At 43.2% G+C, this 27,978-nt stretch overlaps 2 protein-coding genes across 3 annotated transcripts in view; both read left to right on the top strand.

Annotated features, from left to right (window-relative positions):
• PKD2L1 (polycystin 2 like 1, transient receptor potential cation channel) overlaps window positions 1-14,403 on the top strand; it is a 38,788-nt gene extending 24,385 nt beyond the window's left edge. The window contains exons 9-18 of the mRNA XM_070751963.1: window positions 793-1,021; window positions 3,141-3,311; window positions 4,843-5,024; window positions 6,334-6,454; window positions 7,867-7,965; window positions 8,814-8,935; window positions 9,624-9,741; window positions 10,321-10,457; window positions 11,539-11,665; window positions 13,906-14,403. Of these exons, the coding sequence (XP_070608064.1) occupies window positions 793-1,021; window positions 3,141-3,311; window positions 4,843-5,024; window positions 6,334-6,454; window positions 7,867-7,965; window positions 8,814-8,935; window positions 9,624-9,741; window positions 10,321-10,457; window positions 11,539-11,665; window positions 13,906-14,121 (1,522 nt within the window). The 3' untranslated portion in view covers window positions 14,122-14,403. The remainder of the gene's footprint in view (window positions 1-792; window positions 1,022-3,140; window positions 3,312-4,842; window positions 5,025-6,333; window positions 6,455-7,866; window positions 7,966-8,813; window positions 8,936-9,623; window positions 9,742-10,320; window positions 10,458-11,538; window positions 11,666-13,905) is intronic.
• A 5,919-nt stretch (window positions 14,404-20,322) lies between these two features.
• Window positions 20,323-27,837, top strand: BLOC1S2 (biogenesis of lysosomal organelles complex 1 subunit 2). 2 transcript variants are annotated; one of them, XM_070751900.1, is made up of 5 exons: window positions 20,323-20,649; window positions 22,573-22,689; window positions 23,367-23,486; window positions 24,059-24,163; window positions 27,442-27,837. In XM_070751900.1, the coding sequence occupies exons 1-5, from the start codon at window positions 20,586-20,588 to the stop codon at window positions 27,471-27,473; spliced, it is 438 nt and encodes a 145-aa protein (XP_070608001.1). In that variant the 5' UTR covers window positions 20,323-20,585; the 3' UTR covers window positions 27,474-27,837. The 2 variants fall into 2 exon arrangements, with proteins under 2 accessions (XP_070608001.1, XP_070608002.1); XM_070751901.1 differs by having other exon boundaries at window positions 20,339-20,649; window positions 22,576-22,689.
• The last annotated feature ends 141 nt before the right edge of the window (window positions 27,838-27,978 follow it).

The following is a 27,978-nucleotide window of genomic DNA, read 5'->3' as shown; positions in this document are numbered from 1 at the left end:
TCCAACAGTCTGTGGGACAGTGAACTGGCCCCCTGTGTAAAAAGTTTGGGGACCCCTGTTTTAAACTCTAAAGCCCCAACATATTTAAAAACCCGTCATCCACACTCACATGTCCTACCATTCAGTCATAGGCTGGGGTAGATGTTAAAATTTCCATGGGCCACGACCTGCCGGCAAAGGTGCGTTTTTAAGGCCTTACGGAAGACTGGAAGGTTAGGGGCAATACGAATCTCCCGGGGCAGTTGATTCCAAAGGACTGGGGCTGCCACAGAGAAGGCTCTTCCCATAGGCCCAACCAAACGGCATTGCCTAGCTGCAAGACTCTTATCTTTTAATGACTTTCACAGAGAAGCTGCCAAGATGAACTCACAGACATGAACTTGGCTTGTATAAATGAGGCTTTCTATATAAAAAGAGTCATTTGAAATATCAGTGCGTGGATCCCTCCTTTTGTTCTCAAGCTGCATAGGCCCAGGACAGAACAGCTAGTAGAAGCACAACATGGGGGAACAGCTTGATATAACAGGGATACTAACAAATGGGTAAATTTCAAAAGTGGCTTTTCCTTATTTTGCTTTCTTCACTTTTGTGCAACAGTGAATCACCAGTGTTATTGCAATGCCCCCAAGAGACTGTGGAAGAAATGGAAAGTTAGTTCCCAAATAGATTAATCTTTCTACTTTAAATGTCTCTCTATGCCTAGTAGCTGATTTTTCCAACAGGAATACACATATAAAAAAGCAAATATTAGCCCTTGCTCTACTAGGTATATTTACAGTCTCTGCTGCCTAGGTTGGTGGTGGAATTCCCTGCCACTGGAGGGGCCATCCCCTCGTGGCAGATCCGGACCGTGAAGCTCCTCCGGTATGTCAGCACTTGGGATTTCTTCATCGTCTCTTGCGAAATTGTCTTCTGCATCTTCATCTTCTATTACGTTGTGGAAGAAATCTTGGAGCTGCACATTCACAGGCTTCAGTACTTCACCAGCATCTGGAACATTTTGGACATAGTGGTCATTTTGGTGAGATTTCTTCTAAACCTCTTTTTTTTTTTGTCTTTGAATGACCACAGTAATCCCTTGCGGGGTGGAGTCAGGCCAACTGAATGGAGCTGAGTATTTCCTGCCCGGAAGCCCTCCCTGTCGCCCCTGTGGAGGTCTCAGCAGATACAGTCTCATGGTGGCCAGAGAGAGAAACATCTGCCTCTACCTAGGATTGAACTCACAGCCTCCTGGTTGTGAGGCGAGAACGCCACCTCTAGGCCACTCGAGATTTCTTTTAATAGGATTATAATAATAGACATATGACAGCAATGTAATAATCATAGAACCATAGCGTTGGAAGGGACCTCCAGGGTCATCGGGTCAACCCCCCGGCTCAATGCAGGATTCATTTAAGAATTAATATTCTTAAAAAGGAAGAAGAAAGATGACTTAAAATTGTTTGTTAGTTGAAGTGATTAGTTACTTAATTGCCCGTCTTATAATTATAGTGAGGATTGGGGTGTATGGGGTGTTCGGGGGGGGGGGATGTCGCGTCCTTTTACGGCAGCTCATTTTAAGGCAGCTTTTAGGGCAGCTCGCTCACCTTTGCTCCCCACCTGTCACTCAGCTCCCACCTGGGGCTCCTAGTAACTGTAGCATGCGCAGAGGGGGCAACAGCTTCGACAGGCTGGACAAACCAGGTGGAGAGTAGCTGTTGGGTCACTGACCCTTGGTGAGACAGGGCCTTGTCCAGGCTGGGATTCCACTTACCGGTCGCTAGTGGCATGTCCCCCGGGATCATCGCGGGCACACACACACACGTTGACACAAGATTTGGCTTCTGCGCATGCACAGCTAGTGAAACCTCACAGGAGGATGCGCTCGCACGCCAGATTTTATTTATTTATTTGTTTGTTTGTTTGTTTGTTTGTTTGTTTGTTTGTTGATTGATTGATTGATTGATTGATTGATTGGATTTGTATGCCGCCCCTTTCTGAAGACTCGGGGCGGCTAACACCAATAATAAGACAATGTACAATAATAATCCAATACTAAAAACAATTAAAAACCCATTATAATAAAAACCAAACATACATACAGACATACCATGCATAAAATTGTAAGGGCCTAGGGGGAAGTGTATCTCAGGCGGCAGAGGTGGGTTTTAAGCAGCTTACGAAAGGCAAGAAGGGTGGGGGAAATTCTAATCTCTGGGGGGAGTTTGTTCCAGAGGGCTGGGGCCACCACAGAGAAGGCTCTTCCCCTGGGTCCCGCCAAGCAGCATTGTTTGGTTGATGGGACCCGGAGAAGACCCACTCTGTGGGACCTAACTGGTCGCTGGGATTCGTGCAGCAGAATGCGGTCCATGAGATAGTCTGGTCCGGTGCCATGAAGGGCTTTTTTGCCGATTTTTGGTGAATTCTTTGCTTCCCTGCATGCGCAGAAGCAAAAAACCCGCCAAAATTGGCAAAATCTCACGTGTGAGAGCATTCCCGTGTGAGATTTTGCTTGCTGCACATGCGCAGAAGCCAAATCTCATGCGTGCAGACACTGGAGGGCGTGGAGATGTCTCCGCATCTCAATTTCCACCACAGGGACCCCAATCCCAGCTGTACCGCTACAAGCCATTATTGGCCTTGTCTGTCACGCGCATGTGAAGACAGATTCAGGCGGATTGATCAGATGAAACCTACTAGAATAGGCCAATGGTCATGCAGGCGGTCTCTGCAAGAGACCTGCAAGACACGGAAGACGCCCCGGTCAACCCCTGCGCCCAGCCCATCTCCCACTGACTCGCCTCTTGTCCTGCTATTGGAGCAAGATGGAATCTGGGCAGAGAGAGTGAGGCTGGCTACGTGCACCTCTCCCTCCCTTTAATCCAATTCAGGCGCAAGTCTTGACACCATCCACCCCCCAAATGCCCATGAAGATGTCACGGTCTTCTATGAACATGATGGGTGGACGTCGTAGTCACCGTGATTTATAAGGGCCATGTAAGGAGACCTCAGTAGACAGTGGCCACCAGATTAGACTTCTGCCTCCTTTGCCCCTGTGCGTTCAACCCCCTCGGCAGAGAGTGGGCAAGGGGAGGGCGGAGGGGAGGGGGAGACGCTCTTGCACCCTCTGCCCTTTCTATCGAACCTCACATTTTTCTCAGCTTTCTGTTTTAGCCATTGGATTCCACATTTTTCGTACCATTGAAGTCAACAGGTTGATGGGGCAGCTGCTCAGGAATCCCAACATCTACGCAGACTTCGAGTTTCTGGCCTTTTGGCAAACCCAGTACAACAACATGAACGCCGTGAACTTGTTCTTTGCCTGGATCAAGGTACGTTTCGTCCTTTCTCCCTCATCCCAATTGGAAAAAGTAATAATTTTCTACCCAGCAGGGAGATAAGGTAGCAATGAAGGGACGGTGCTGCTGGTTACTGTTTTGGTTTATACCCTGTTATTTCTGTCCATAGGGCACTCGAGGTAGCTAACAGTCTAAGAATTAAAATAACCATAGCATAGCCCATAAAATCACCTGCTACAACGTCCTTCCTGTCAACGACTACTTCAGCCTCAACCACAACAACACACGAGCACACAACAGATATAAATTTAAAGTAATCCACTCCAAACTCGACTGCAGGAAATATGACTTTAGTAACCGAGTAGTTGATGCATGGAACTCACTCCCAGACTCTGTAGTATCATCACCTATCCCCCAAAACTTGACCCTTAGACTGTCCACAGTTGACCTCTCCCTATTCCTAAGAGGTCAGTAAGGGGCCTGCATAAGTGCACCAGTGTGCCTTCTGTCCTCTGTCCTAACGTTTCTCTCTTACTAGTATCATGTATACAAACGTTGTTATCTCTTTGTATACCATCAATACATACTTGACAAAACAAATAAATAAAATAAATGAGATATTTCATAGCAGGGGAGTAATACAATACTGTATATGGTGTTGGGAAAGTATTTCCACTCATTTCCACCTTTTTTGGATTGCAAAACAGTAGTAAATGGGAAACAACTTGAGAATGCTAATTATCTTATTCCCGCAATGGCGAACCTATGGCACATGTATACAAAGTGGCACATGAAGCCATGTTGCCCGGCATGCGCAGACTTGCCCATTGGTTTTTCTGGTGCGCATGCGATGATCAGCTGTCCTTTGCGTGCATGGCAGTGCCAAAAATTGGAGTGCGCATGGTCACCAGCCAGCTGATTGTCGAGTTTGCATATGTGCCGGAACCCAGGAGTTTGGCTTCTCCGGAGCGCGATCCTGACGAGTGCGCATGTCGCTCGTGACCTTTTTGGCACTGGCTTTGCCATCCGTGCCTTGTCGCATTGCCTGCAGAATACCGAATTTTGAAAGCCCACGTAGAGATTGTCTTTCTTTCGTTTGCGTCATCTATTCTAACCCAAGCCGGGGTGGCGCAGCAGGTAGAGTCCTGTACTGCAGGCCACTGAAGCTGACTGTAGATCTGCGGGTCAGCGGTTCAAATCTCATCACTGGCTCAAGGTTGACTCAGCCTTCCATCCTTCCGAGGTGGGTCAAATGAGGACCCGGATTGTGGGGGCAATAGGCTGGCTCTGTTCAAAAGAAAGTGCTATTGCTCACTTTTTGTAAGCCGCCCTGAGTCTAAGGAGAAGGGCGGCATAAAAATCTAATAAATAAGTAAGTAAGTAAGTAAGTAAGTAAGTAAGTAAGTAAGTAAGTAAGTAAGTAAGTAAGTAAGTAAGTAAGTAAATAAGGAAGGAAGGAAGGAAGGAAGGAAGGAAGGAAGGAAGGAAGGAAGGAAAGAAAGAAAGTAAAAAGTTGGTGCGTAATGACCCTTCGCTGGTGTTTATCTTTCCCTCTCCCACTCAGATATTCAAGTACATTAGCTTTAACAAAACAATGACCCAGCTGTCCTCCACGCTGGCTCGATGCGCCAAGGACATCCTGGGATTTGCCATCATGTTCTTCATTGTCTTTTTTGCCTACGCGCAACTGGGCTACCTCCTTTTTGGAACCCAAGTGGAAAACTTCAGCACCTTTGTGAAATGCATGTGAGTATCTCCAGTGATGGGCTGCCAAAACTTTTACCGTTTGCTGTGGACGTGGCTTATTGTGTGGCTGTGGCTTGGTGGTCATGTGACCGCGTAGGAGTGGCTTGCCGGCTATGTGACCAGGTGGGAATGGCTTGACAATCATGTGACGGGGTGGCTTAAAGGTCATGTGACTGGGTGGGAGTGGCTTACTGGCCAAGGTAAGTTTTCAAATAGGTGCGTGGACTCTTTTTCAGTGGATTAAGTCACATTATTTGAATAGCCACAAAAAGGACAAACGATAGACAGTGTTATTTGTTGAGGAGCACAGTCACATTTGAAGGTTTTGTACTGAACCCACAAAGTTCAATATGATCACAGATTAGGCAAGTAGCTCAATTTTCTCTAATTGCTATAAAGGTTCAGTTCTAGATAATAATTAAAATAAAGAGTTTATGGGTAAAAACAGACTATTTAATTATTTCCTATTTTAAAAGTAATTAAGGATCATACTAGAGAAAGAAGGACAATAAAAACCTATATTCAATAAATAGTGCATAAACCTACTACCCCCACTGTGTGTGTCCCCCCATGGGGCAGCAACCCATTACTGAGTGTCTCCCATGCTATCCTTTCCTTTTTTTACTCCTTCATGCCAAGGATCTCAGTCAGGTATGAAGAGAAGAGAATAGAATTCTTTATTGGCCACGTGTGATTGGACACACAAGGGACTTGTCTTTTGTGCAAATGCTCTCAGTGTACATTTATCTATTTATTTATTTATTTATTTATTGATTGATTGATTGATTGATTGGATTTGTATGCCGCCCTTCTCCGTGGACTCGGGGTGGCTAACAACAGTGATAAAATAAAAGTTCATCAAGACTCATAAGATACAACACTTTGTGATTGTCATAGGGACAAATAAGCAATCAGGAAACAATCCATATTAATCTTGCATGAGCGCACGCGTGTCCTGCCCTATTTTTGCTCCATGCGCAGAAGCAAAATCTTGCAAGGGGACTTTTCCTGTCATTCACATGATCCACAGGGCAGGTCGTTGATAAAGTCTCAGGAAGAATTCTAGAGACACCGCTTTCTCCATGTGTGTTTCCTTCCGTGTTTAATGGATTCATCATAGTAATATATGTAGATCTGACTCAGCTACTTAGCTCTGCATTTCAGAAAGAGGAGGGAGAAATATTTTTGCTTATCTTAATCCTTCCATCTCAGCAAAGCTCTTTTTCCTGAAAATCATTTTTATTTATTTGTATATTTATTTATTAATCAGATTTCTATTGCAAACTCATTCCTTTTCCCCCTTCTATAGCTTCACACAATTCCGCATCATTCTGGGTGATTTTGACTATAACGCTATTGACAACGCCAACAGGATCCTGGGGCCCATCTATTTCGTCACTTATGTCTTCTTTGTCTTCTTTGTGCTATTGGTAAGTTGATTTTGGTTTAATGGACTTCAAGGAGGGGAGATTTTGGATGAAGATTGAGGGGGGGGGAACGAATGGTGAAAGCAGTTTTAGGGTGTGGCAGCTATTTGAGGGGAAATATGGATCTCTCTTAGCGTGTTCAGCACCGAGAGTAAGCACAGATGTCTATATTCAATAAAATTATTTGTTTGAAAGAAAGAAAGTTGGGGGAAAGATTAGAAGTAACGTGAGAAAATATTATTTGACTGAAAGAGTAGTAGATGCATGGAACAAACTTCCAGCAGACGTGGTTGGTAAATCCACAGGAACGGAATTTAAACATGCCTGGGATAAACATCGATCCATCCCAAGATAAAATACAGGAAATAGTATAAGGGCAGACTAGATGGACCACGAGGTCTTTTTCTGCTGTCAATCTTCTATATTTCTATGATACATATATTTCTAATACTTTTTTTAAAAAAGCCTACTTTTTCATATACTTCATATTTCCCTGGTTTTTAAAAAGTGAAATAATAAAACAGGGTGAGAGGAAAGTAGCTTTGTTTGGAAATTCCCGTCAATTATTATTATTTTTTTTCATATATTTTATTAATTTTCTTAAAATAGACAAAACTGACAAACATACATTTAACATAAAAATGGGGTTGTATCTTCCCCGCTTATTCTAGAAGTAAAATTTCAATACAGAAAAGGAATACACAAAAAATACTTAAATTCAACTTATTGCTTTAAATGAAAAGAAGAAATTTGTTTTATCTTATATAAAAATTTTTCATACATAAACTAATTCTAAGATAACTCTTAAATCATATCAATGCTAATTCTAACATAAATCTTAATTCATATCACTGCTAATATAATTCTCTTATTTACTTATTCGTTATTTTAATATTTCTTGTTATTTATCCATATATACACTTTGTTCCATATTTCATAATATTCTGTTTCTTCTTGATCTTTTAACCGTCTTGTCATCATATCCATTTCAGTGCAATCTAATATTTTATCAATAACTTCCTCTTCTTTGGGGATATTCTCCCCTTTCCAATTTTGCGCATATATTATCCTGGCCGCGGTCAAAATATGAATAACTAGGTGTAAAATTTCTTTCTTGTATCTCTGATTAGTTATGCCCAGTAAATAAAATTCCGGGGTTGCTTCTATCTCCTGTTTTAATATTTCTTTTATCATTTTTTCTATCATTTTCCAATATAGCTTGACTTTACTACATGTCCATGAAATTCCCGTCAATTATTGAAGGATTGGTTTCGATTCTTCAAATCATGTAAAAGCCACAAATCCAGAGCAGATTCCCCCAACACCCCACTACTTTTGCACATCAAGCACAATTCAGAAGAGTGGGTTCTTAAGTTCAAGATAATCTGCATTGTATTTTTCCTTCTTCTCTACAGAACATGTTCCTGGCTATTATAAACGACACCTACTCAGAGGTGAAAGAGGAACTTTCAAACCAGAAGAACGAACTGCAGCTATCAGACATCCTGAAACAGGTGGTTCATTCGTTTATACCTTGGTTTCATCGATTATGAATGAAGTTGTTTCGAATGAATGTTTGCGGGGGAGAACTTTGGCACCTCCAGAAACGCTTCGGGAATTTCCATTTCCATGGCAACTACAGTGGTCCCTCTGCTTACGAACATAATTCGTTCTGTGACCAGGTTCTTAAGTAGAAACGTTTGTAAGAAGAAGCAATTTTTCCCATAGGAATCAAAGTAAAAGCAAATCATGTGTGCGATTGAGGAAACCACGGGGAAGGTGGAGGCCCTGTTTCCTCCCAGGAGATTCCTAGAGAGGCCCCACGGAGGCTTCTCCTTGCCTTTTCTGGCCCTGTTTCCTCCCAGGAGATTCCCAGAGAGGCCCCACGGAGGCTTCTCCTTGCCTTTTCTGGCCCTGTTTCCTCCCAGGAGATTCCCAGAGAGGCCCCACGGAGGCTTCTCCCCACCTTTTCCGGCCCTGTTTCCTCCCAGGAGATTCCTAGAGAGGCCCCACGGAGGCTTCTCCCTGCCTTTTCTGGCCCTGTTTCCTCCCAGGAGATTCCTAGAGAGGCCCCACGGAGGCTTCTCCCCACCTTTTCCGGCCCTGTTTCCTCCCAGGAGATTCCTAGAGAGGCCCCACGGAGGCTTCTCCCCGCACACGGACCCCCATGCAAGATTCCGCTTCTGCGCATGCACGGCCTTATTCAAGTAATTTCAGCAAAATTGTAGGGGCAAATGAAAGCCATAGGCTGGCCTTTCTGTCCTTGGGCAGCCTGTCCCAGTAGTTGCCAGCCTTGTGTCTTGTGATGGCCACGGTGTGAAACAATGAAGACCACTTTCTTTTGCATGGTTTGTAACTCTAGGGCTACAACCGGACACTGATGAAGCTGAAGCTGAAAAAAGACCGAATCTCTGATGTGCAGAAAGCTTTGCAGAAGGGAAACAAAGAGCTGGAGTATGAAGATTTTAAGAACAGTTTGAGAGAGTAAGCATCTCTCCAGGGAAATTCACAAATACCTCTCATAAGACCAGTGCTTCTTAAATGGAAGGGGGGGGGGGGGCGTAAAGCAATGCCGGGGGGGAGGGGCGTGTGACCCTGGGGAATGTGGGGGGGGGGTTGCTGCAGGGAGTAGGGTATTTTTGCACTGAACAATATCCCACAGCCCAGGGCAGGAGACATGAAGTGCAGGTAACAAACCCTTAAGAGACACCATGGGAAAACACTGAACAGGGATGAAAAGAAAGGAGGAGAGAGACGGAGATGATGAGACAAACGTCTCCCAACATAGGAAATAGGACAATATAGCGCTTGGCTTCACTGTGACTACGGTGGGAGACGAGGAAAGACCGGTGTGTTCACTGGGTCTCAAAATGTTGGCAGGGGACAGTGTGAAGCCAAATAAATGAAGGTGACACTTGAACACATTACTCCCCAATCACGCTCACAAGCTGCTGGAGTTTTTTCAGTGAAAATGTGCTGAGTTGTGGGGTGTGTGTCGCAAAATGTTTGCTTCTTCCTAGGAGGAAATTGAGAAGCGTCGCATTGGACCATTGCGCCAGTCAAGCGTTGTGCTTCAGTATCAGCCTTGCTATTTTATCCATCAAGTGTTGCATTTTCAGAGTTGTGTCCCCCCTTCTCTCCGTTCCCCATCTTCACCCCCTGATTTCTCCAGGCTGGGCCATGCAGAACATGAAATCACAGCGGCCTTTGCCAAATTTGACAAAGATGGCAACCAGATCCTGGACGAGGAAGAGCAGAAGAGAATGAGGAACGACCTGGAGGAGAAGAAAGTAAGGGGCGCGGGGGTCTGGGGCGGAGTGGAGCACCAGTGGTGTGGGTGTGGGTGTGTTCAGTATTGGGCAGCCACTTACCATGCCAACCGGATGGTCCTTGGCGGCTGGCACATGTGTGCACGCTCCTCGCACCTGCACGTGTGCGCCCTGCATGAGATTTGGCTTCTGCACATGCGCGGCAAGCCAAATCCTGTGAGATTCGGGCAGTTTTCGCTGGTATTTTTGCTTCCGCATATGTGCAGAAGCAAAAAACCTGCAAATTTATGGGCAGTTCTATTGCACAATAAATAAGTTATAAATAAGTAAGTGAGTGAGTGAGTGAGTGAGTGAGTGAGTGAGTGAGTGAGTAAGTTATAAGACCTGGAGCAGTTATTGAGAAGGCCCCACTACATATAGAAGTTTCAGGATCAAGTAGAAGGTTGTTGTGGCACAAATTTGTTAGCTGCTCAGAGAATTAAAATGAGCCTCGTAAGGTCAACGATAAAACCAGTGGGAAGAAAATACACAAATCCATGTATGTAAGATTATTGTGTAACCTCTTTATGATTAAATAACTGGTTAAATTTTGTTCCTCAGGTTGCTCTGAATGAAGAAATCGAAAATTTGGGGAAATCCTTCAGGGACAACACTTTAGACAACACTCTCGGCTTTGCAGAGGCCAAGAATAACCAAGCAAACAAAACCAGCCGAATTTCTGAGGAAGAATTCCAAATGTGTGTAATATTTCATTTCATTTTACCAATAACCAAATACAAATCAAAATAGACAGGTAAAGTTCTAGCCAGCACTTTTCCTTCGCTGTGGTGACTCCTCGGCTGCCCAGAGCGAAGGGAGCGTTTCTTTTCTCTGCGCACCAGCAGAGGTTTATTCCCTCTCCAAGCGCCCAGAGAAAGGAAAATGCTCCGTTCACTCTGGGCTGCCAAAGCCTCCTTAAGCGCCACCGAAAGGCTCCTCTGGCAGCCCAGAAAAGCCCGAGGTGGCCGGGATTAAAGGGGAAACTGGCTGGGCCTTTGTGCCAGTCTCAAATTTCCTGGGAAATTTTTCTGGGCTCGGGTTCTTAAGTAGAAAATGGTTCTTAAGTAGAGGCCAAAGAATCTTGAACGCCCGGTTCTTAGTTAGAAAAGTTCTTAAGTAGAGGTCCCACTGCATTCCTTTGTATTTCCTGAAATGGCGCCTCTTCTCTTTGTTTAAGATTGTAAACCACTTCCATGAATACTGGCTGAGATTATATTCCTACTCTCAGGAACACTTGTGGCCAGGCGGGGGTTCCACTTATGGGCTGGTACCAGTACGGCCTCCGGGATCGTCGCAGGCTGGCATGCATTCGGGGGCCACGTACGTGCCCATCGGTGTGAGATTTGGCTTCTGTGCATGTGCAGCATGTGAAATCCTTTGCGAGGGTGGAAAATCCCGCGATTTTCAGCAATTTCTTTGCTTCCGCGCATGCACAGAAGCAAAAACCACCGAAAAGCAGCAAAATCTCACACGCGTGTCCTCGCGTGAGATTTCGCTTGCTGTGCATGCGCAGAAGCCAAATCTCGCACGTGCCTGCAGGTGCACATGGCAGGTGCGCGGAGAAATGCGTGCGCATCTCAATTTCCGCTACCGGAATCCCAATCCCGGCCGTACCGCCTGCAACCCATTGCTGCTGGTGACCAGGAGAACCATCCTAATAGATGCTGTGGGTGCATCAGAACCCGATGAAACTCTCCTTGCCTGTCGCTATGTTCTACCCTAGATGCCACTTTAAAACTGGGTCTTTTCAAAGCTTCTTCCCCCTCTCCCCCTGCCCAGACTCCTGCGGCGAGTGCTCACGTTGGAGAAATCTGTGGGTGGCATCATCTCCAAGACAGACGCCTTGGTGGTTAAACTGGGAGACCTGGAGCGGAACAAAGTGAAGAAAAAAGATTCGGCACGGGAGGTAGGTCAGCAGACGGTTGGGAATGGCTTGGCAATGTCCACCTAAGCAGGAGTGCCCAACTTTGGCAACTTTAAGACTTGTGGACTTCAAGTCCCAGAATTCCTCGGCCAATTCTGGAAGCCCACAAATCTTAAAGTTGCCACGGTAGCGTGATAGGGGTTATTTCTTCACCAGTAATTTAGAGAAACGTTTCTCAGCTGTGGCCACTTCGAGATATGTGGATTTTTGCTTCCAAAATTCCATGTTGGCTAGGGCAGTGTTTTTCAACCAGTGTGCTGCAGCACACTAGTGTGCCGTGATATGGTCAGGTGTGCCGCGAAGTTCAGAAAGAGAAAGAAAGAGAGAGAGAAAGAAAGAGAAAGAAAGCAAGAGAGAGAAAGAGCGAGTGAGAGAGAAAGAGAACAAGAGAAAGAAAGAAAGAGAGAGAGAGAGAAAGAGAACAAGAGAAAGAAAGCAAGAGAGAAAGAGAGAAAGAAAGTGAGAGAGAAAGAGAGGGAGGGAAGGAGAGCGAGAGAAAGACATAGAGGGAGGTAGGGAGGGAGGGAGAAAGAGAGCAAAAAAGAGAGGAAGGAAGAGAAAGAAAGAGGGATGGAGAGAAAGAAAGAAAGAGGAAGGAAGGGAGAGAAAGAGGGAGAGAGAAATAGAGTGAAAGGGAGGAAGAGAGATATTTTTTTTGTCCAAACTTTTTTTAGACTCCCCCCGCCCCACTCAATGTGCCCCAGGGTTTCATAAATGTAAAAAATGTGCCGTGGCTCAAAAAAGATTGAAAATCACTGGGTCAGGGAATATAAGGAGTTGGTTTACATACCATAACTTAACGTGTTGAGAAACATTGTTTACAGCACCAGCCCTTATGGAGGTAACATAAAACCTACTGTCATCACTATTATATCAGCACATTGGTTGCATGTTAGAAATGCTCTAAATATGATGTTCATTCTTAGAAAAAAAATTAATGACATGAAATGAAATCTGAAATAAGTTCATAAGGATAAAATATTGTGGCATATTAACTATGCTTTACCCCCCAAAAAAAGTTCAAGAGCTTAAACCAAGAAAAACAACAAAAATAATGTTCTGAAAATATCTAAAATCAATAATATGTGTAGATTTATTTTAAAAAGACCATTCAGTTTCCATATTTTCCACCCAAATGTGAAAGATGTGCATTAAGTGGCTGATGTGCTTCAGTCTGAGAATGTAAGCACCTGTTTCCCCCCAAAATAAGACACCCCCCCCTGATAATAAGCCCAATCAGGCTTTTGAGAGCATGGGAATAAGGCCAAGCGCTCATTCCAGGGTTCAAGGAAATATAAGACAGGGCATTATTTTCGGGGAAACACGGCACATTTCTATATTTTCATGAGGTGCCTTTGTGTGAAATCATTTTTGGCAGGCGGATGAATTTCATCTCACGTCTACAATCCCCAGAGCCAAGAGGGATCTGTGCTGGATTCTGGTATCAGAAATTATTTATCATCTTTCCTTCTGCTGCTTGTTGGCACTCAGTTCATTTATGCTATTTACTTTCCCTCCGAAATTCAAGGCACTACACTCAATGCACCCCAAGAGCTAACAGAGCAATGAAGGCAAACAGCCCTCCCCCAGTGAGCCGACCTCTAGGAAGGCACAGGATGCCATGATTGCCACATCAAAATGAAGCAACGGAGAAAGTTTTCTCAATATTGAGATCTCTCCTTTTATTGTATTTTACTTTTCCTGACATGTACAGAATAACCAATCCGCGAAGGCCACATACATTAAGCCCTCCCCCAACTACCATTCACTCATGCGCTGTATAAGGCAACCTCCTCGTGACTTCCCTACAGATAATTAACGGAAGCTCCATTCTTTGCCTTTTCCTGGATTGTGTGTTTACTGGTGATTAGCAAAGGAATGAGAGTAAGGCATATATTTCCTTATATGGAAGTTAGCTATAGGTTTTCTTCATGCTGTATATCAAGTTAATTATTTTCCACGTGGTCATGGATTCTGCAGCTTGCTTGCTCAGCCTGGACTTTCCATAGAGGAAGAAATAAGGTTAATACAGCACCCATTAGGCTAAAACATCACTCTTCAGCAATATTCTATCCCAATGTTCAGTGCCTAAGAACCTATGGTTACAACAGAGCAATGGAAATAGCTCACTGCCCCCCTAGATGAAGGGAAAACCCTTGTTTTTGGAAGAATGGCTTGGTCTTCCCTTCATCCCAGTGTCTTTTCCCTCTCCTGGTTTGCAGGGAGACCAGCTGACTCAAGAGAACCGGGCTCCACAGACAGCTGAACGTGTTGTAGCGGACGACAGTGGATTGGATGCAGCCCACGTGCAGGAGAATTACATCAGCATGAACTCTCTGAATAGGAGTCAGGGGGTCTACCCCCTTCTTTCCAGATTAGACCTGTTAAACACGCAGACTCCCAAGGCCACCCAGTTCAAATCTAGCAGGAACTTCTAGCTTAGTCCTGAATACACGCGGCATCAATTGCTCTTCAGTACTCTTGCTTTTTCACTATAGTTAGACAGAGAGGTGGGCTGCTCAGGTGACGTGCTCACCCCCATGGCTCTGAATTATTATTATTATTGTTATTGTTATTGTTATTGCTATTGTTATTAATTAGATTTGTATGCCGCCCCTCTCCGTAGACTCGGGGCGGCTCACAACAGTAATAATACAATATAAGCAAATCTAATAATTAAAAATAGCTAAAAACTCCTTATTAAAAAAGAAACATACATATAAACATACTAGCTAGCGGAGTCCAGCGCAATTAGGCTACTGCACCTGGGCCGTGGGCGCACCAGCGTGTCTATGTGCGATTTCGCTACCTGCCCAGGTGCTGTAGCGTAATTGTGCTGGACTCCGCTAGCACTCAGAGCCACGGGGGTGAGCACCACGTCACCCTCCCACCTGAGCAGCCCACCTCTGGTTAGACTAGTAAAGCCTTTAATGATGTTTCCATCCGGCCTCTAGGGCTATCTCTGCCCCCTTTCTTTACAAAAAAGAGCTTTTGAGGTAGGGACCCCATTCATGTCAGCACAGAGTGGGCAAGCGGTTCTTTTAACCGCTAACCCCTACTAGTCTTATTGTTGGTCTACTGATGCAGAAGGGACAAAGGATAAAGGCCCTGACAGATTTACGTACAGTTTCTGGCCATATATAAGCAAATGAAATTAAAAAGGAAACATTCCCTGGCTTTTAAAATTTGTATGGGTTCCTACTGGTTCGGACCAGTTCTATAGAATAGCTAGTAACTTGGCGCCTTAGGTCGCTGGAGCCAGGAGCAACCCAGGCCTGCCATGCCCCCGAGCCGGTCGTCCGATGGCGGCATAGGCGCCACCATCTTCTTTGCTTCTGCACATGCGCAGAAGACTTTTTTTAGTACTGCACATGTACGCCCACCCATGACCGGAGTGAACCGGAAGTCACACAATCCAGAACCCATCCAGGGTTTTATATCACCAACCGGACTCAAATTTGGCACTGTTTTAAACGTTTCACAGCAATCGCTGTATTTGGTATTGTCAGAATTTGCAGAAGGACTTTTTCTGCCCAGGTTTCACTTCTTGTAGGGAAACCAAGTCCATACTGGAAACTGTAATTAGCTGGTATATCATTGTTACACCAATACTGCTAGGATTCAAATATTCAAGTGACAATTCTGAAACTTGGCTAAAGTTCTGCATATTTAAATGGTCTGATTTATACATTGAAAAACAATATATTTCTGATAAAGTAGTCAGTAGATTTTGACCATGGTAAAATGTCAACGTCCCTAGACTATAAAAAAAATATAAGGAAGGGTATGTATCATCGACACTAAAAATTTTTAAAAAATGTCGGTCAGTAGGTAAAGATAATATGCACAACCAATAACAAAACATGTTGCCTTCTGAGACCTGTGAGATATTCAGATGACAAAGTACATACATCAGTTATTTCCACACATGTACACAGGACTGCAACCCACTGCCTTAGATGCATTCTGGACTATTAGATGCCTTCTCCTTGTTTACTTATCTTATAAATGTCCTGAAATAGAAACGCAAGTATTTTTAAAATCCAGGCGATGCATCAATCCATTATATGCTGGGCTTTGTTAACCTTTAATCTGCCGTCTTTGGAAGCTTTCAGAAACAAAAAGGCTAGACCAGGGTGTCAAACTCAAGGTCCGCCAGCCACAGGTGGCCCACAGGGGATTTAGATCTGGCCTGAGGGCCCGGCCTGGAAACTGAAGGACTGGCCCATCCATGAAGTGTTAATACCACTTTATAAGGCCACTTTATAAGGCGGCACTGCAATCAGTGTTGGTCGCCATGATGCAGAAAGGATGTTGAGACTCTAGAAAGAGTCCAGAGAAGAGCAACAAAGATGATTAGGGGGCTGGAGGATAAAACATACGAAGAACGGTTGCAGGAACTGGGCATGGCTAGTTTAATGATAGGGGCAGACATGATAGCAGCCTTCCAGTATCTCAGGGGTTGCCACAAAAAAGAAGGAGTCCACCTGTTCTCCAAAGCACCTGAGGGTAGGACAAGAAGCAATGGGTGGAAACTAAACAAAGAGAGAAGCAATTTAGAACTAAGGAGAAATTTCCTGAGTCAGAACGGTTGATCAGTGGAACAGCTCACCTCCAGAGGTTGTGAATGCTCCAACACTGGAATTTTTAAAGCAGATGTTGGATAACCATCTGTTTGAAGTAGTGTGGGGTTTCCTGCCTAGGCAGGGGGTTGGACTAGAAGACCTCCAAGGTCCCTTCCAACTATGTTATTATGATGATGATGCCTCTGCTAGTGAAAACGGAGGTCAGGAGGACCGCACGCTTGCCCTCCTGTGTTCCATTTTTGGCTGTGATGACCTCTTGCAACCCTCAGCCATTGAAAACGGAGATTGGGAGGGCCACATATGATCCTCCTATGTTGTATTTTTTGACAACTGCCTCCTGAAGCCCTCTGCCAGTAGAAATGGAGCTTGGGAAGGCTGCATGTGGCCCTCCGGTTTTCCATTTTTGGCCACAACAGCCTCCTGCCGCCCTCTGCCAGTCGAAACAGAGCTCAGGAGGGCCGCCTGGTGGAGAGCTGCATGAGGCTATCACAGCCCAAAATGGAGCCTTGATGAATGATATCAAACTGGCCACGCCCACCCTGGGTCCCCAAGGTCAAACACAACCCTAATGCGGTCCTCAGTGAAATCAAGTTTGACATCCCTGGGCTAGACTAAGTTAGTACTTGGTTAACCTGGAATTCTAGTGTGTGGGCTAGACGAGGCGGTTGCAGAAGCACTTTCATGCGTTGCATAGATTTGCTATTTGTCCTGATCCAGTTAGTCCTGCTTGGATAGATGCTCTGTCATTTATGTAAATCGATATGATGACAAACCCAAAGGCCTTTAGTCAAGAAACTAGATCCAGTAATGCCACATTATTCCATCTCTGCTATGCCGTAGTTGTTCTTGTGTGATGCATCAAGACAATCTCCTCAAGCCAGTGAAGCAGCAATTCTCAAGAACCTTTTTCCTGTGTGACTATTGTTCGTCGGTACAATCATCTGCATTTTTATTGTGACTTCTTGCATTAGTGCAGCAATGTTGTGCTTCTACTGATAATGTATCCTGCAACTTGGAAAAAAATTGAGACATTTTTCAGGGAAGAATGTTGTTTTGTACTTTTTTCTTCTCACACAAAGAAAGAAAAGTCAAAAGATTAGGGATCCTGTGGGTGGTGTTATTAAAGGTCATTATCTTGGCGGGAGGATGAATGCACTACGGTTTTGCAGACAAACACCCGTCCATCACTTCCATTTCCTTGTGTGAGAACCTTTCCTGTTCATAAAACAGTGAGATATAGGTACTGCAGAATAGGTTTACTGTACATACTGTACTTTTTGCTTTATTAAATAAAGGAACTAACGAAGATGCCAATCCAACAAATATCAGTCATCTTTCAGTAGTAGAGAAACCTGGACCGAATCACCACTGTCTGGGTCCGTTACTAATTGCACAGGACGCAAATAGAATTCTTGAGCCACAATAGAATTCTTGATTCTTTCACAAATTGGAAATACAGTACATGCTATTAGAACAAGAGTCTACGGAGAGGGGCGGCATACAAATCTAAATAATAATAATAATAATAATAATAATAATAATAATAATAATAATAATAATAATAATAATAATAATAATAATCGACATGTACGTGACAGTTGTACAATCGTGTTGACAATTGTATATATTTTTCCCAAAATACGGCCATACTAAAAGGCCAGCCTGTGTAAATTAATGTTTTCATTCCTGAATAGAATAATCTGCAGCAAAGTGAAAAAAAGCAAATACTGTTAAGTTTTAATATCCACAATCTCAGGAAACATTTTATCATGAGTTTTGGATGGCAGTTTCTGGAAACAAATTATATTTTTCAAAGATGTGCAAAATAGTGCTGATGATGAGCTTTAATTACTCTGCCATCTGTGAAGCATCATCTTCACAGGAAAATCTAAAGTTGTCTTTCTACCTAACAATTTTCTCCTTCAGGTATAAGAAGAGATCAGAAATCAATTACTGTGGACTCGATGCTAATTATTACAAAATAGGCAGTTCATAGAAGAAAATATAGTAAAAACTTTGGAGGAATTACTGATTCAAGGGAAGTTGTAGAGGAAAATGCTTGGTTGCATTTTAATAAATTCAGTGTAATATAGGTAAGATTCTAAGGTAGAAGCTAATGGGAGAAGGAATTTAGATTGATAGGATAGATGATAGGTAGCGAGATGGAATTCTTTATTGGCCAAGCGTGACTGGACACACAAGGAATTTGTCTTTGTTGCATAAGCTCTCAATGTACATAAAAGAAAAGATACATTTGTCAAGAATCATGTGGGACAAACACTTAAAGATTGTCATAGGGTACAAATAAGCAATCAGGAAACAATATCAATAAAAATTGTAAGGATACAAACAACTTACAGTCCTGTATGGAATGAAAAGTATGAGCATAAACACAAACAGTTCCAATAAAGGGAAAGAAATGGACATCCCCGTCGTCTTCTACAGAATAAATTCCTTATTGAGGCACTTCTAACTCATATCAGATAAATATCGGCTTCAGTGGAGCATCTCTTAGAAGCTCACCCAGATAGCTTTTGAAAAGTGCTCTCCTTCACTCTGGGGCAACACAAAATGGCAACATAAATTGTCGGGACAGAGCAAATTATGCTGACACATAAAAGTATGTTTTGTCCCAATATTTGATATATAACCTGCCTCGTAACAAGGCCAGTGAGTAAAATAGTGGGGTTTTTTTTACACTTTTAATGGACAACAACTAAAAGTCATAGGTCAGTCATGGCGAACCTATGGCCCGTATGCCACAAATGGTACATGGAGCCATATCTGACGGCACATGAGGTGTTGCCTTACGTCAGCTACAGCGCTAGTTTTTAGCCTTCTTTTCGGCTGTTTTTGCTCTCCCTAAAGCCTGGGACAGGAGGCTTTCCTGAATCCCGAGAGCAAAAAACAGCCCAAAGGGGCTACCAAATAAAATACCAGTACAGTGTTCCCTCGATTTCCGCAGGGGATGCGTTCCGAGACCGCCCGCGAAAGTCGAATTTCCGCGAAGTAGAGATGCGGAAGTAAATACTGTACACCATTTTTGGCTATGGACAGTATCACAAGCCTTCCCTTAACACTTTAAACCCCTAAATTACCATCTCCCATTCCCTTAGCAACCATTGACTCACCATTATTACTGGTATTCACCATTGAACAAGACACTTAGTGATCCTGATATTTATAAACATAATTATTTATTAACAATTTTTTGTTGTTGTTATTTGCAAAAATTATTAGTTTGGCGATGACATGACGTCATTGGGTGGGAAAAACCGTGGTATAGGAAAAAAACAAGTGTTTTTTAATTAATATTTTTTGAAAAACCATGGTATAGGCTATTCACGAAGTTCGAACCCACAAAAATCGAGGGAACACTGTACTACTACTACTACTACTACTAATAATAATAATAATAATAATAATAATAATAATGAATTGAAGAGAAGCAACAAGAAAAACTTAGCCATACCAGGATCTTAAAATTAGCATAAACCAGTACAGATGGTCCCAATAATAACCAGCACACTGGATGCTGTGCCAAAAGACCTCAGCCAGCATTTGCAAATAATAAAATCACTATCTGTCAACTACAAAAGGCCGCCATAGGTGCATCACTATGAAAATACATCACAGTCCGAGACGCTTGGGAAGTGTTCCACTCACAATGCCCGGCATATAAATCTTGTTTGCTGTGTATTACAGGGTTTTTTGTGATAATAATACAGTAATAATAATAATAATAATAATAATAATAATAATAATAATAATAATAACAACAACAACAACAACAACAACAAAACAATAATAATAATAAATAACAAAAAAACCAACAATAAAAATAATAAATAATTCAGAGTTGGAAGGGACCTCTGCTTAGGCAGGGCCCCCTCCACTACTTCTCCTATCCCATCTTCTCCGACCGTGTGGGGAGTAGTTCCGAAGGCGGCTTCGAGGCCGGAGTCCGCCTTGCCGAGCCTTCCCCTGCTTCCAAAGGCACCGATGCGTCCAGGCTTTGGCGGCGCACATTTGACACGCTCTTCCTTTCGATTTACCCGCGGAGGCGGCCGTACGAGCGCCGGCGAATGTCTCGACGGCTGCGGCCCGGAAGAGGCGTCCGCGGGACCGGCCCCCTCAGCTCGGGCGGCGCGAGTCAGCGGGCCGAGAGCGCAGCCTCCGAGGCGGCGAGGGCGAGCCGAGCGGGATGACAGGCGCCTGAGGTAAACAAGACCGTGCAGGGCCCCGGAGACGTCAGGCGCGCTCGGGAGCTGCTACCGCCACCCGGCTTTACTCTCTCCGTTCCCGGGAAGGCCGCCATGGCCGCGGCTGCCGCCTCGTTGGAAGACGGCCTGGAAGAGACCCGCCGCCCAACCTCCAAACGTAAGCGCCGTCCCGGAGTGCCTCTTCCCGGCGCGCCCCTCTGCGGCCTCGACACCCCTCCTTTCTCCCCAGGACAGGAATTGGAGGCGTCTCTTCCCCCTCACGAAACACCCGCTAGGCCCCAGCCACGCCAACCCCCGAGTTTTCCTCAGTCTTTCCCCTCAGGTTCCTCGATCCGCGAAATGACCCGTGCCCGGCGGGCAGACTGCCTCAGCTTCGCATCCCGTGGGGTTGATTTTTCCCCTCAGGAATCCTCCCCTTTGGTTGCCTTGGCTGAAGGTGAGGGAGGGAGGGTGGGGTTCCCGCCCTCCAGAGCCACCTGAGGTAAATAGTGCACAGTCTAAGGCAGTGTTTCCCAACCTTGGCAAGTTGAAGATATCTGGACTTCAACTCCCAGAATTCCCCAGCCAGCGCTGGGGAATTCTGGGAGTTGAAGTCCAGATATTTTCAAGTTGCCAAGGTTGGGAAACACTGTTCTAAGGTGCTTGCTTGTTTGTGTTGTGGCCACTTCACTGGTGGGAACTGCTCCCATCTAGGCAGTGAAGGGCTGCAATTTTTTTTACTACCATACTGTGGCCTTGGTTTATTTTGTGGGTGTGGCTTGCCAGCCATGTGACCAGGTGGGAGTGGCTTGACGATCATGTGACTGGGTGGTGGCGGCTTAAAGGTTATGTGATTGGCTTAAAGATGGCCAACTTGACGTCACCTTCACATCAAGGGTTAAGATTAGGCTGCCTGAGCTCTCCTCGCCTCAAAGAGATACAATTTCCCTCTCTATTTACTATTACTCAACATCCAAAATATACTATTTAATTCTATGTATATATGCCATATGTGTATGTACATATTACAGACAGGCATACAAAAATATACATTATCTACTACCCTGTTTCTCCAAAAATAAGACATACCCCAAAAGTAAGGCATGGGGCTACCTTTGAAAAATGTTCGGAAACTTCAGATTGTGCAGAATGCAGCTGCGAGAGCAATCATGGGCTTTCCCAAATATGCCCATGTTACACCAACACTCCGCAGTCTGCATTGGTTGCCGATCAGTTTCCGGTCACAATTCAAAGTGTTGGTTATGACCTATAAAGCCCTTCATGGCACCGGACCAGATTATCTCCGGGACCGCCTTCTCGGGGTCCCGTCAACTAAACAATGCCGCGTGGCGGGACCCAGGGGAAGAGCCTTCTCTGTGGCGGCCCCGGCCCTCTGGAACCAACTCCCCCCCAGAGATTAGAATTGCCCCCACCCTCCTTGCCTTTCGTAAGCTGCTTAAAACCCACCTCTGCCGCCAGGCATGGGGGAATGAAGATTCCCTTTCCCCCTAGGCCTTTGCAATTTTATGCATGGTATGTCTGTATGTATGTTTGGTTTTTTATATTAATGGGTTTTTAATCGTTTTTAGTATTGGATTATTATTGTACGCTGTTTTATGATTGCTGTTAGCCGCCCCAAGTCTTCGGAGAGGGGTGGCATATAAATCCAATAAATAAATAAATAAATGTCAGAGGTTTTGCAGAATTTGCTAATATAAAGCACCCCCCGAAAATAAGGCGTAGTCATGTTTACATACGGTACGGTGGAAAAACATATGGTACCATTCAAAGCTGTTCATAGCGGTACCGTAATAATGTGGCATCCCCTGCTGGCCGCTTCCATCGCTTTGTACCGTCCAGTAGATTTTTGTCTACCCTGGTTTTAATATATTATTTTTTAAGCTTAAGAACATTTTTGTTAGGGAGCAAATATGGTAAATGAAATAAGATCTTTTCTTCAAGTATTGGTAACAGTAAGATGAAGGCTCGTACATTACATATCCAATTAAAAGTTCTAATTTTCATTACTTTCTGATGCTGAAAACATTAAGCTTGTTTGTACTGCTAAAATATAAATCTTTTCTTTTATACTTCTGAATAGAAGAACCTGTTGTGGAAACTGCAGAAGAAGCCACGGAGCCAGCAGATGCTGATATTAATGAACTTTGTACAGAAATGTTTAATAAAATGGCAATTTACCTAACAGGTGAACTTACTGGTGAGTTAATAGTAAATTTAAATTTAACACCCAGTGTGATTCTTTACAAATTTTCCTGAAATCCTTAATAGGTGTCAAAAAATACTGAGAGAATTTATCTTTTTTTTTTTTTTTAAAGGAAATTTCAAATGGAATCAGAACATGACTGATTGATTTTGTAGTCAACCAACCTACTTTTTCCCCACAGCATCCCCAAAAAGTGTTTTGCCCCATTCACTTTGGGCAGGCTCCTAATTGTGGCCCAGTCTAGACAGGAAGCTGTCCGTTTGTCAACTTAATCCTTTCGCCTCTTAAGAAAACGTTTTGAGTGTTTCTGATGACAGTAAAAGCCAGAAGCAACACTGATGGTTTTAGGATTCATATTCCATTAATCAGCCTAAGAGAGACTGGGAGAATGACATATTATGAAACTAAAACGGTGGTTACATTTTATAAAAGTAAAGTTTCACCTGCTTGGTTTGGTTTTTGGTTCAATCTGATATGATTTGAATTTAGCGTTTTGTGAAGCCAGCCATTGGTTGCTTATTCAATAAATAAAGACACCTAGAGTAGCCCCGTAGGCTGGCAAATGAATTTAAGAAATAAATACCGGTAATAAATAAATCATTGTTAAAACAAGCTTTGGCAAAATGCAATGTGTGAACCCATCTCCTTCCTTCTCTTCTATTTTTTTTTAGCAACTAGTGAAGATTACAAACTCCTGGAAAACATGAACAAACTAACTAGTTTGAAGTATCTGGAAATGAAAGACATTGCTATAAACATAAGTCGGAATTTGAAAGACTTAAATCAGAAGTGTAAGTTGAAACAAACTTTAATTGTGTTCAAACATAGGGGGTTTTCACGCTTCCTTGTGTTTTGGAGGAATGTTAAAATACAGTGGTGCCTCTACTTACGAACATAATTCATTCCGTGACCAGGTTCTTAAGTAGAATGGTTTGTAAGAAGAAGCAATTTTTCCCATAGGAATCAATGTCAAAGCACATAATTTCCTCCCATGTTGACTGTATGACTGTAACTTGTTGCTTATATCCTAAGATTTTTATTAATATTGCTTCTTCATTGCTTATTTGACCCCTATGACAATCATTAAGTGTCGTACCACATGATTCTTGAAAAATGTATATCTTATTTTATGGATGCTGAGAGCATCTGCACCAAAGACAAATTCCTTGTGTGTCCAATCACACTTGGCCAATAAAAATTATATTCTATTCTATTCTATTCTATTCTATTCTATTCTATTCTAATGTGGGGTCGCAGAGATGCGTGCACAATTCAATTTCTGCACCTTCCTGTCAAGTAGCAGGGTTTTTTTTAAATTCTCAATAAGTTCTCACTTTTTTCTCCCCTTCCCGTATTCCCCAAGATGCCGCACTTCAGCCCTACCTGGAACAAATCAATCAGATTGAAGAGCAAGTGGCCGCTTTGGAACAGGCCGCCTACAAGCTGGACGCGTATTCCAAAAAACTTGGTAGGTCTTCCAACAAACTCCAATTACTACTAGGACAATGGTGGTAAAGTTTTGATTTTATCCCCTTCCCAAGCAGAGCCTGGGAATGTAAGTGTGTTCATGGAGAAAAGCACTTTGAACTTCTAATGAGTCTTTGGAGAGGGGCGGCATACAAATCTAATAAATTATTATTATTTATTTTATTTATTATTTATTTATTTATTACTTAGATTTGTATGCCGCCCCTCTCCGAAGACTCGGGGCGGCTCACAACATGTAGAAACAAATCATAAGCAATCAGACAATTTAAAATATTTAAATATCTAAAAACCCCATATGCTAACAGACACACACACAGACATACCATGCATAAATTAAACGTGCCCAGGGGGAGATGTTTCAGTTCCCCCATGCCTGACGGCAAAGGTGGGTTTTAAGGAGTTTACGGAAGGCAGGAAGAGTAGGGGCAGTTCTAATCTCCGGGGGGAGTTGGTTCCAGAGGGCCGGTGCCGCCACAAAGAAGGCTCTTCCCCTGGGGCCCGCCAACCGACATTGTTTAGTTGACGGGACCCGGAGAAGGCCCACTCTGTGGGACCTAATCGGTCGCTGGGATTCGTGCGGCAGGAGGCGGTCTCGGAGATATTCTGGTCCTATGCCATGAAGGGCTTTAAACGTCATAACCAATATTATTATTATTATTATTATTATTATTATTATTATTATTATTATTATTAAGGAAACAGCCCACAATAATAATAATAATAATAATAATAATAATAATAATAATAATTTAATAATAATTTATTAGATTTGTATGCCGCCCCTCTCCGAAGACTGCCCATGGAAGTAAAATTTGGCAAGCTTTTGTGAAACATTTTATGACAGAGCATTAATCATAGAGCATTTATGATAATACACAGTGTCATGCGTAATTTTCTCTGGTGATGTTTGACTGTGTTACACAGCTCATCATAGGCCGTTTTCAAGGCAGGTAACATCTCTGAATATAAATCTGAATTTTTAAGACTTTTTCAAGTACCGTATTTTTCAGTCTATAAGACGCAACACGTAGATTTTGGGGAGGAAAACAAGAAAAACTACCTCTACCTCCTAGATCTATTCATCTAGCTAGCTTTCTAACAACAAATGGCCTGGTCAACTTCAGCATGCTATCGCAGGCTGGTGATTTAGCATGAACAACCGATTGCCAGTTGGATGGACCTCCTGCAATAACGCCCATCAGCTCTTCCAGGCTGCAGGGATCGCTGCTGCCTTTGTGTGCCCCATTTTGGGCCTCCACACGCCCCATTTTCAGCCTGTTCCAGCAGCTGGGATTCCCGCTGCCTACCGTCGCTGATCGTAGGCTGAAAATGGAGCATCTGGAGACAGAAAATGGGATGCGCAGAGGCCAAAAATGGTCAACGGGTGATGGCCAGGGCTTCAGCAACATTTGCTCTATAAGACACTGTACAGACATTTCCACCCACTTGTGTGTGTGTCTCATAGATGGTATATTAAAAGCTCGACCATTATTGAAGCACTGAGGAATCTGGTAAGGAAATACCTCTGATATTTCTAGCATATCTATTTAATTTATTTATTTATTAGATTTGTATGCCGCCCCTCTCTGTAGACTCGGGGCGGCTCACAACACAATAAAAACAGTTCCTGACAAATCTAATAATTTACAATTTAAAATTTAAAACAGTTAAAAAAACCCATTTTTAAGCAGACATACCTACAAACATAGCATACATAAATTATATAGGCCCGGGGGAGATATCTCAGTTCTCTCCATGCCTGACGACAAAGGTGGATTTTGAGGAGTTTACGAAAGGCAAGGAGGGTAGGGGCAGTTCTAATCTCTGGGGGGAGCTAGTTCCAGAGAGTTGGGGCCGCCACAGAGAAGGCTCTTCCCCTGGGGCCCGCCAATCGACATTGTTTAGTTGATGGGACCCGGAGAAGGCCCACTCTGTGGGACCTAATCGGTCGCTGGGATTTGTGCAGCAGAAGGCGGTCTCGGAGATATATAAATAAATAAATAAATAAATAAATATCTATTTAATACTACCCGTGTTTCCCCCAAAATAAGAGGAGGAGAGCAGGTCAGCCTAGAGAGGGCAGCTGGGTGAGAATCCGTGGATGCAATAAGTGCAGAAAAATGCAGACATTTTGCCGCCCATATTATGCCTGATTTTACAAACCTTTTGTAATCTTTAAGCAAATTCCATGGTCATTAGGCAAACCCATTGTCCATAGTGGGTGGTCTTTGCTGGAAACTAATGTAGGATACTGCAAATAGCCATAAATGCAGGCCGGCTGCCAGGCACCCAAAATGTAAACGTGTCATGGGGGGCATTAGAGCTTTGAATTTGGGTCGCACATAGCCCTGGGAAGGTCTGTCATAACTTTGAATAGTTGCTAAGCAGCCCGTCATAAGTCAAGGACTTCGTACTCCTAACTCTTAAGAAATGAAGTCCACTTGAAGAATAAGTTTGTAAGTTGCTTTGCATGTACACCGAGAGCTTCTGCACTGGAGGCAAATTCTTTGTGGGTGTAATCATACTTGGCCAAATAAAGTATTATAATCCTTTCTGTTGATTAAATGAAGAAATTACATTGAATGTATATTTGCTCTCAAGGTTTTGTTGTCCTTCTATAACAGAGATGGTCTTCAAACTTGGCAACTTTTAGACTTGTGGGTTGAAGTCCACAAGTCTTAAAGTTACCAAGTTTGGGGACCTCTGTTCTTAAACATGACTGACTAGACCAGTGTTCCCTCTAATTTTTTTTGGGGGTGGGCGGAAAAGTATAGTGTCTGAGCGGCAGTCCCTTTGGGACTGGGCGGCACAGAAATAATAAACAAACAAACAAACAAACAAACAAACAAAAAACCCACCCTGTTTTGCCTCAGAGAATTTCAAAATAAAATACTGTACTGTGTGTCTATAAGAGTGAGCTCATAATAGGGCAACTCTATCAATATCAAAATGCCACTTAAATAGTTGAGCTAGTTTCAAACTAGATTTTGATTTTCTTTCTCTCTTCCTTACTCCCATTCTTTTTCTTTCTCTTTTCCTTCCTCTCTTTTTTCTATCTGTTTCTCTCTCTTCCTCTCTCTCTCCTTCCCTCTCACTCTTTCCCTCTCGGCTTCTTTGCAGGTTTGGAAAACTCTGAGTTGATGATGATTTTTAAGTGAGCGATTGCTCACTGCTCAGCTTAGAGGGAACTATGGACTAGACTCACAACTGAAATGCAAACGAAACATTGATATTAATATTGTTTTTTGTCCTTTACAGAAGCAAAGTACAAAAAATTGGAAAAGCGATGAACGAGGGGCCTCAATCTGCTCCTAGAACACAGGACTCTTTTTTTGCAGGATCCAAGATTCTGCTACTGAACTTCTGACACAGAATTTATGCCTCAACAATGTGTGTGGACTAAAACAATCTTAAGAAACTTCAAAAGCAGGAGAGGCTATGCAAGTGAATTATGAATTAACTATCAATTAACTATTTTTGTCATTGTAACATCTATTCCCTTTTAACTTTTTTGATATTCATTTACTGAGAACATACGTAGAAGTCGCTCTTTAACTGCTTAAATGCTACCGGTGTTGTTTTTTATAAGTTTGTTATGAAGCAAGAAACTGGTCTCCTCTGCACTCTATAAATCCTTTTATTTGTCAATCAAAATTTGTTGTCTCCTGATTGCCGCTAAAATACCATGGCTTTGTTAAAAAACATATTTCCCGGACCTGTTTTATATTTTTATTTGTGATGAATAAATCCAGGAAAGAGGTCTGACTTCATTCAAAAGAGTTTGAATCACATGAG

Source organism: Erythrolamprus reginae, chromosome 5, assembly GCF_031021105.1.
Source record: "Erythrolamprus reginae isolate rEryReg1 chromosome 5, rEryReg1.hap1, whole genome shotgun sequence".
In the NCBI taxonomy this organism is placed as follows: domain Eukaryota; kingdom Metazoa; phylum Chordata; class Lepidosauria; order Squamata; family Dipsadidae; genus Erythrolamprus; species Erythrolamprus reginae.
The sequence above is the reverse complement of the archived record's forward strand: the minus strand, read 5'-3'. Positions and strand labels throughout refer to the sequence as shown.

Bases quoted from the DNA above. Each gene is read 5' to 3' on its own strand.
- BLOC1S2 (XM_070751900.1), top strand. From the start codon at position 20,586: ATGGCCGCGGCTGCCGCCTCGTTGGAAGACGGCCTGGAAGAGACCCGC. The intron at 23,487-24,058 runs GTAAGTTGAAAC...GTATTCCCCAAG, and splicing joins GAAAGACTTAAATCAGAAGT to ATGCCGCACTTCAGCCCTAC. The intron at 24,164-27,441 runs GTAGGTCTTCCA...TGTCCTTTACAG, and splicing joins CGCGTATTCCAAAAAACTTG to AAGCAAAGTACAAAAAATTG.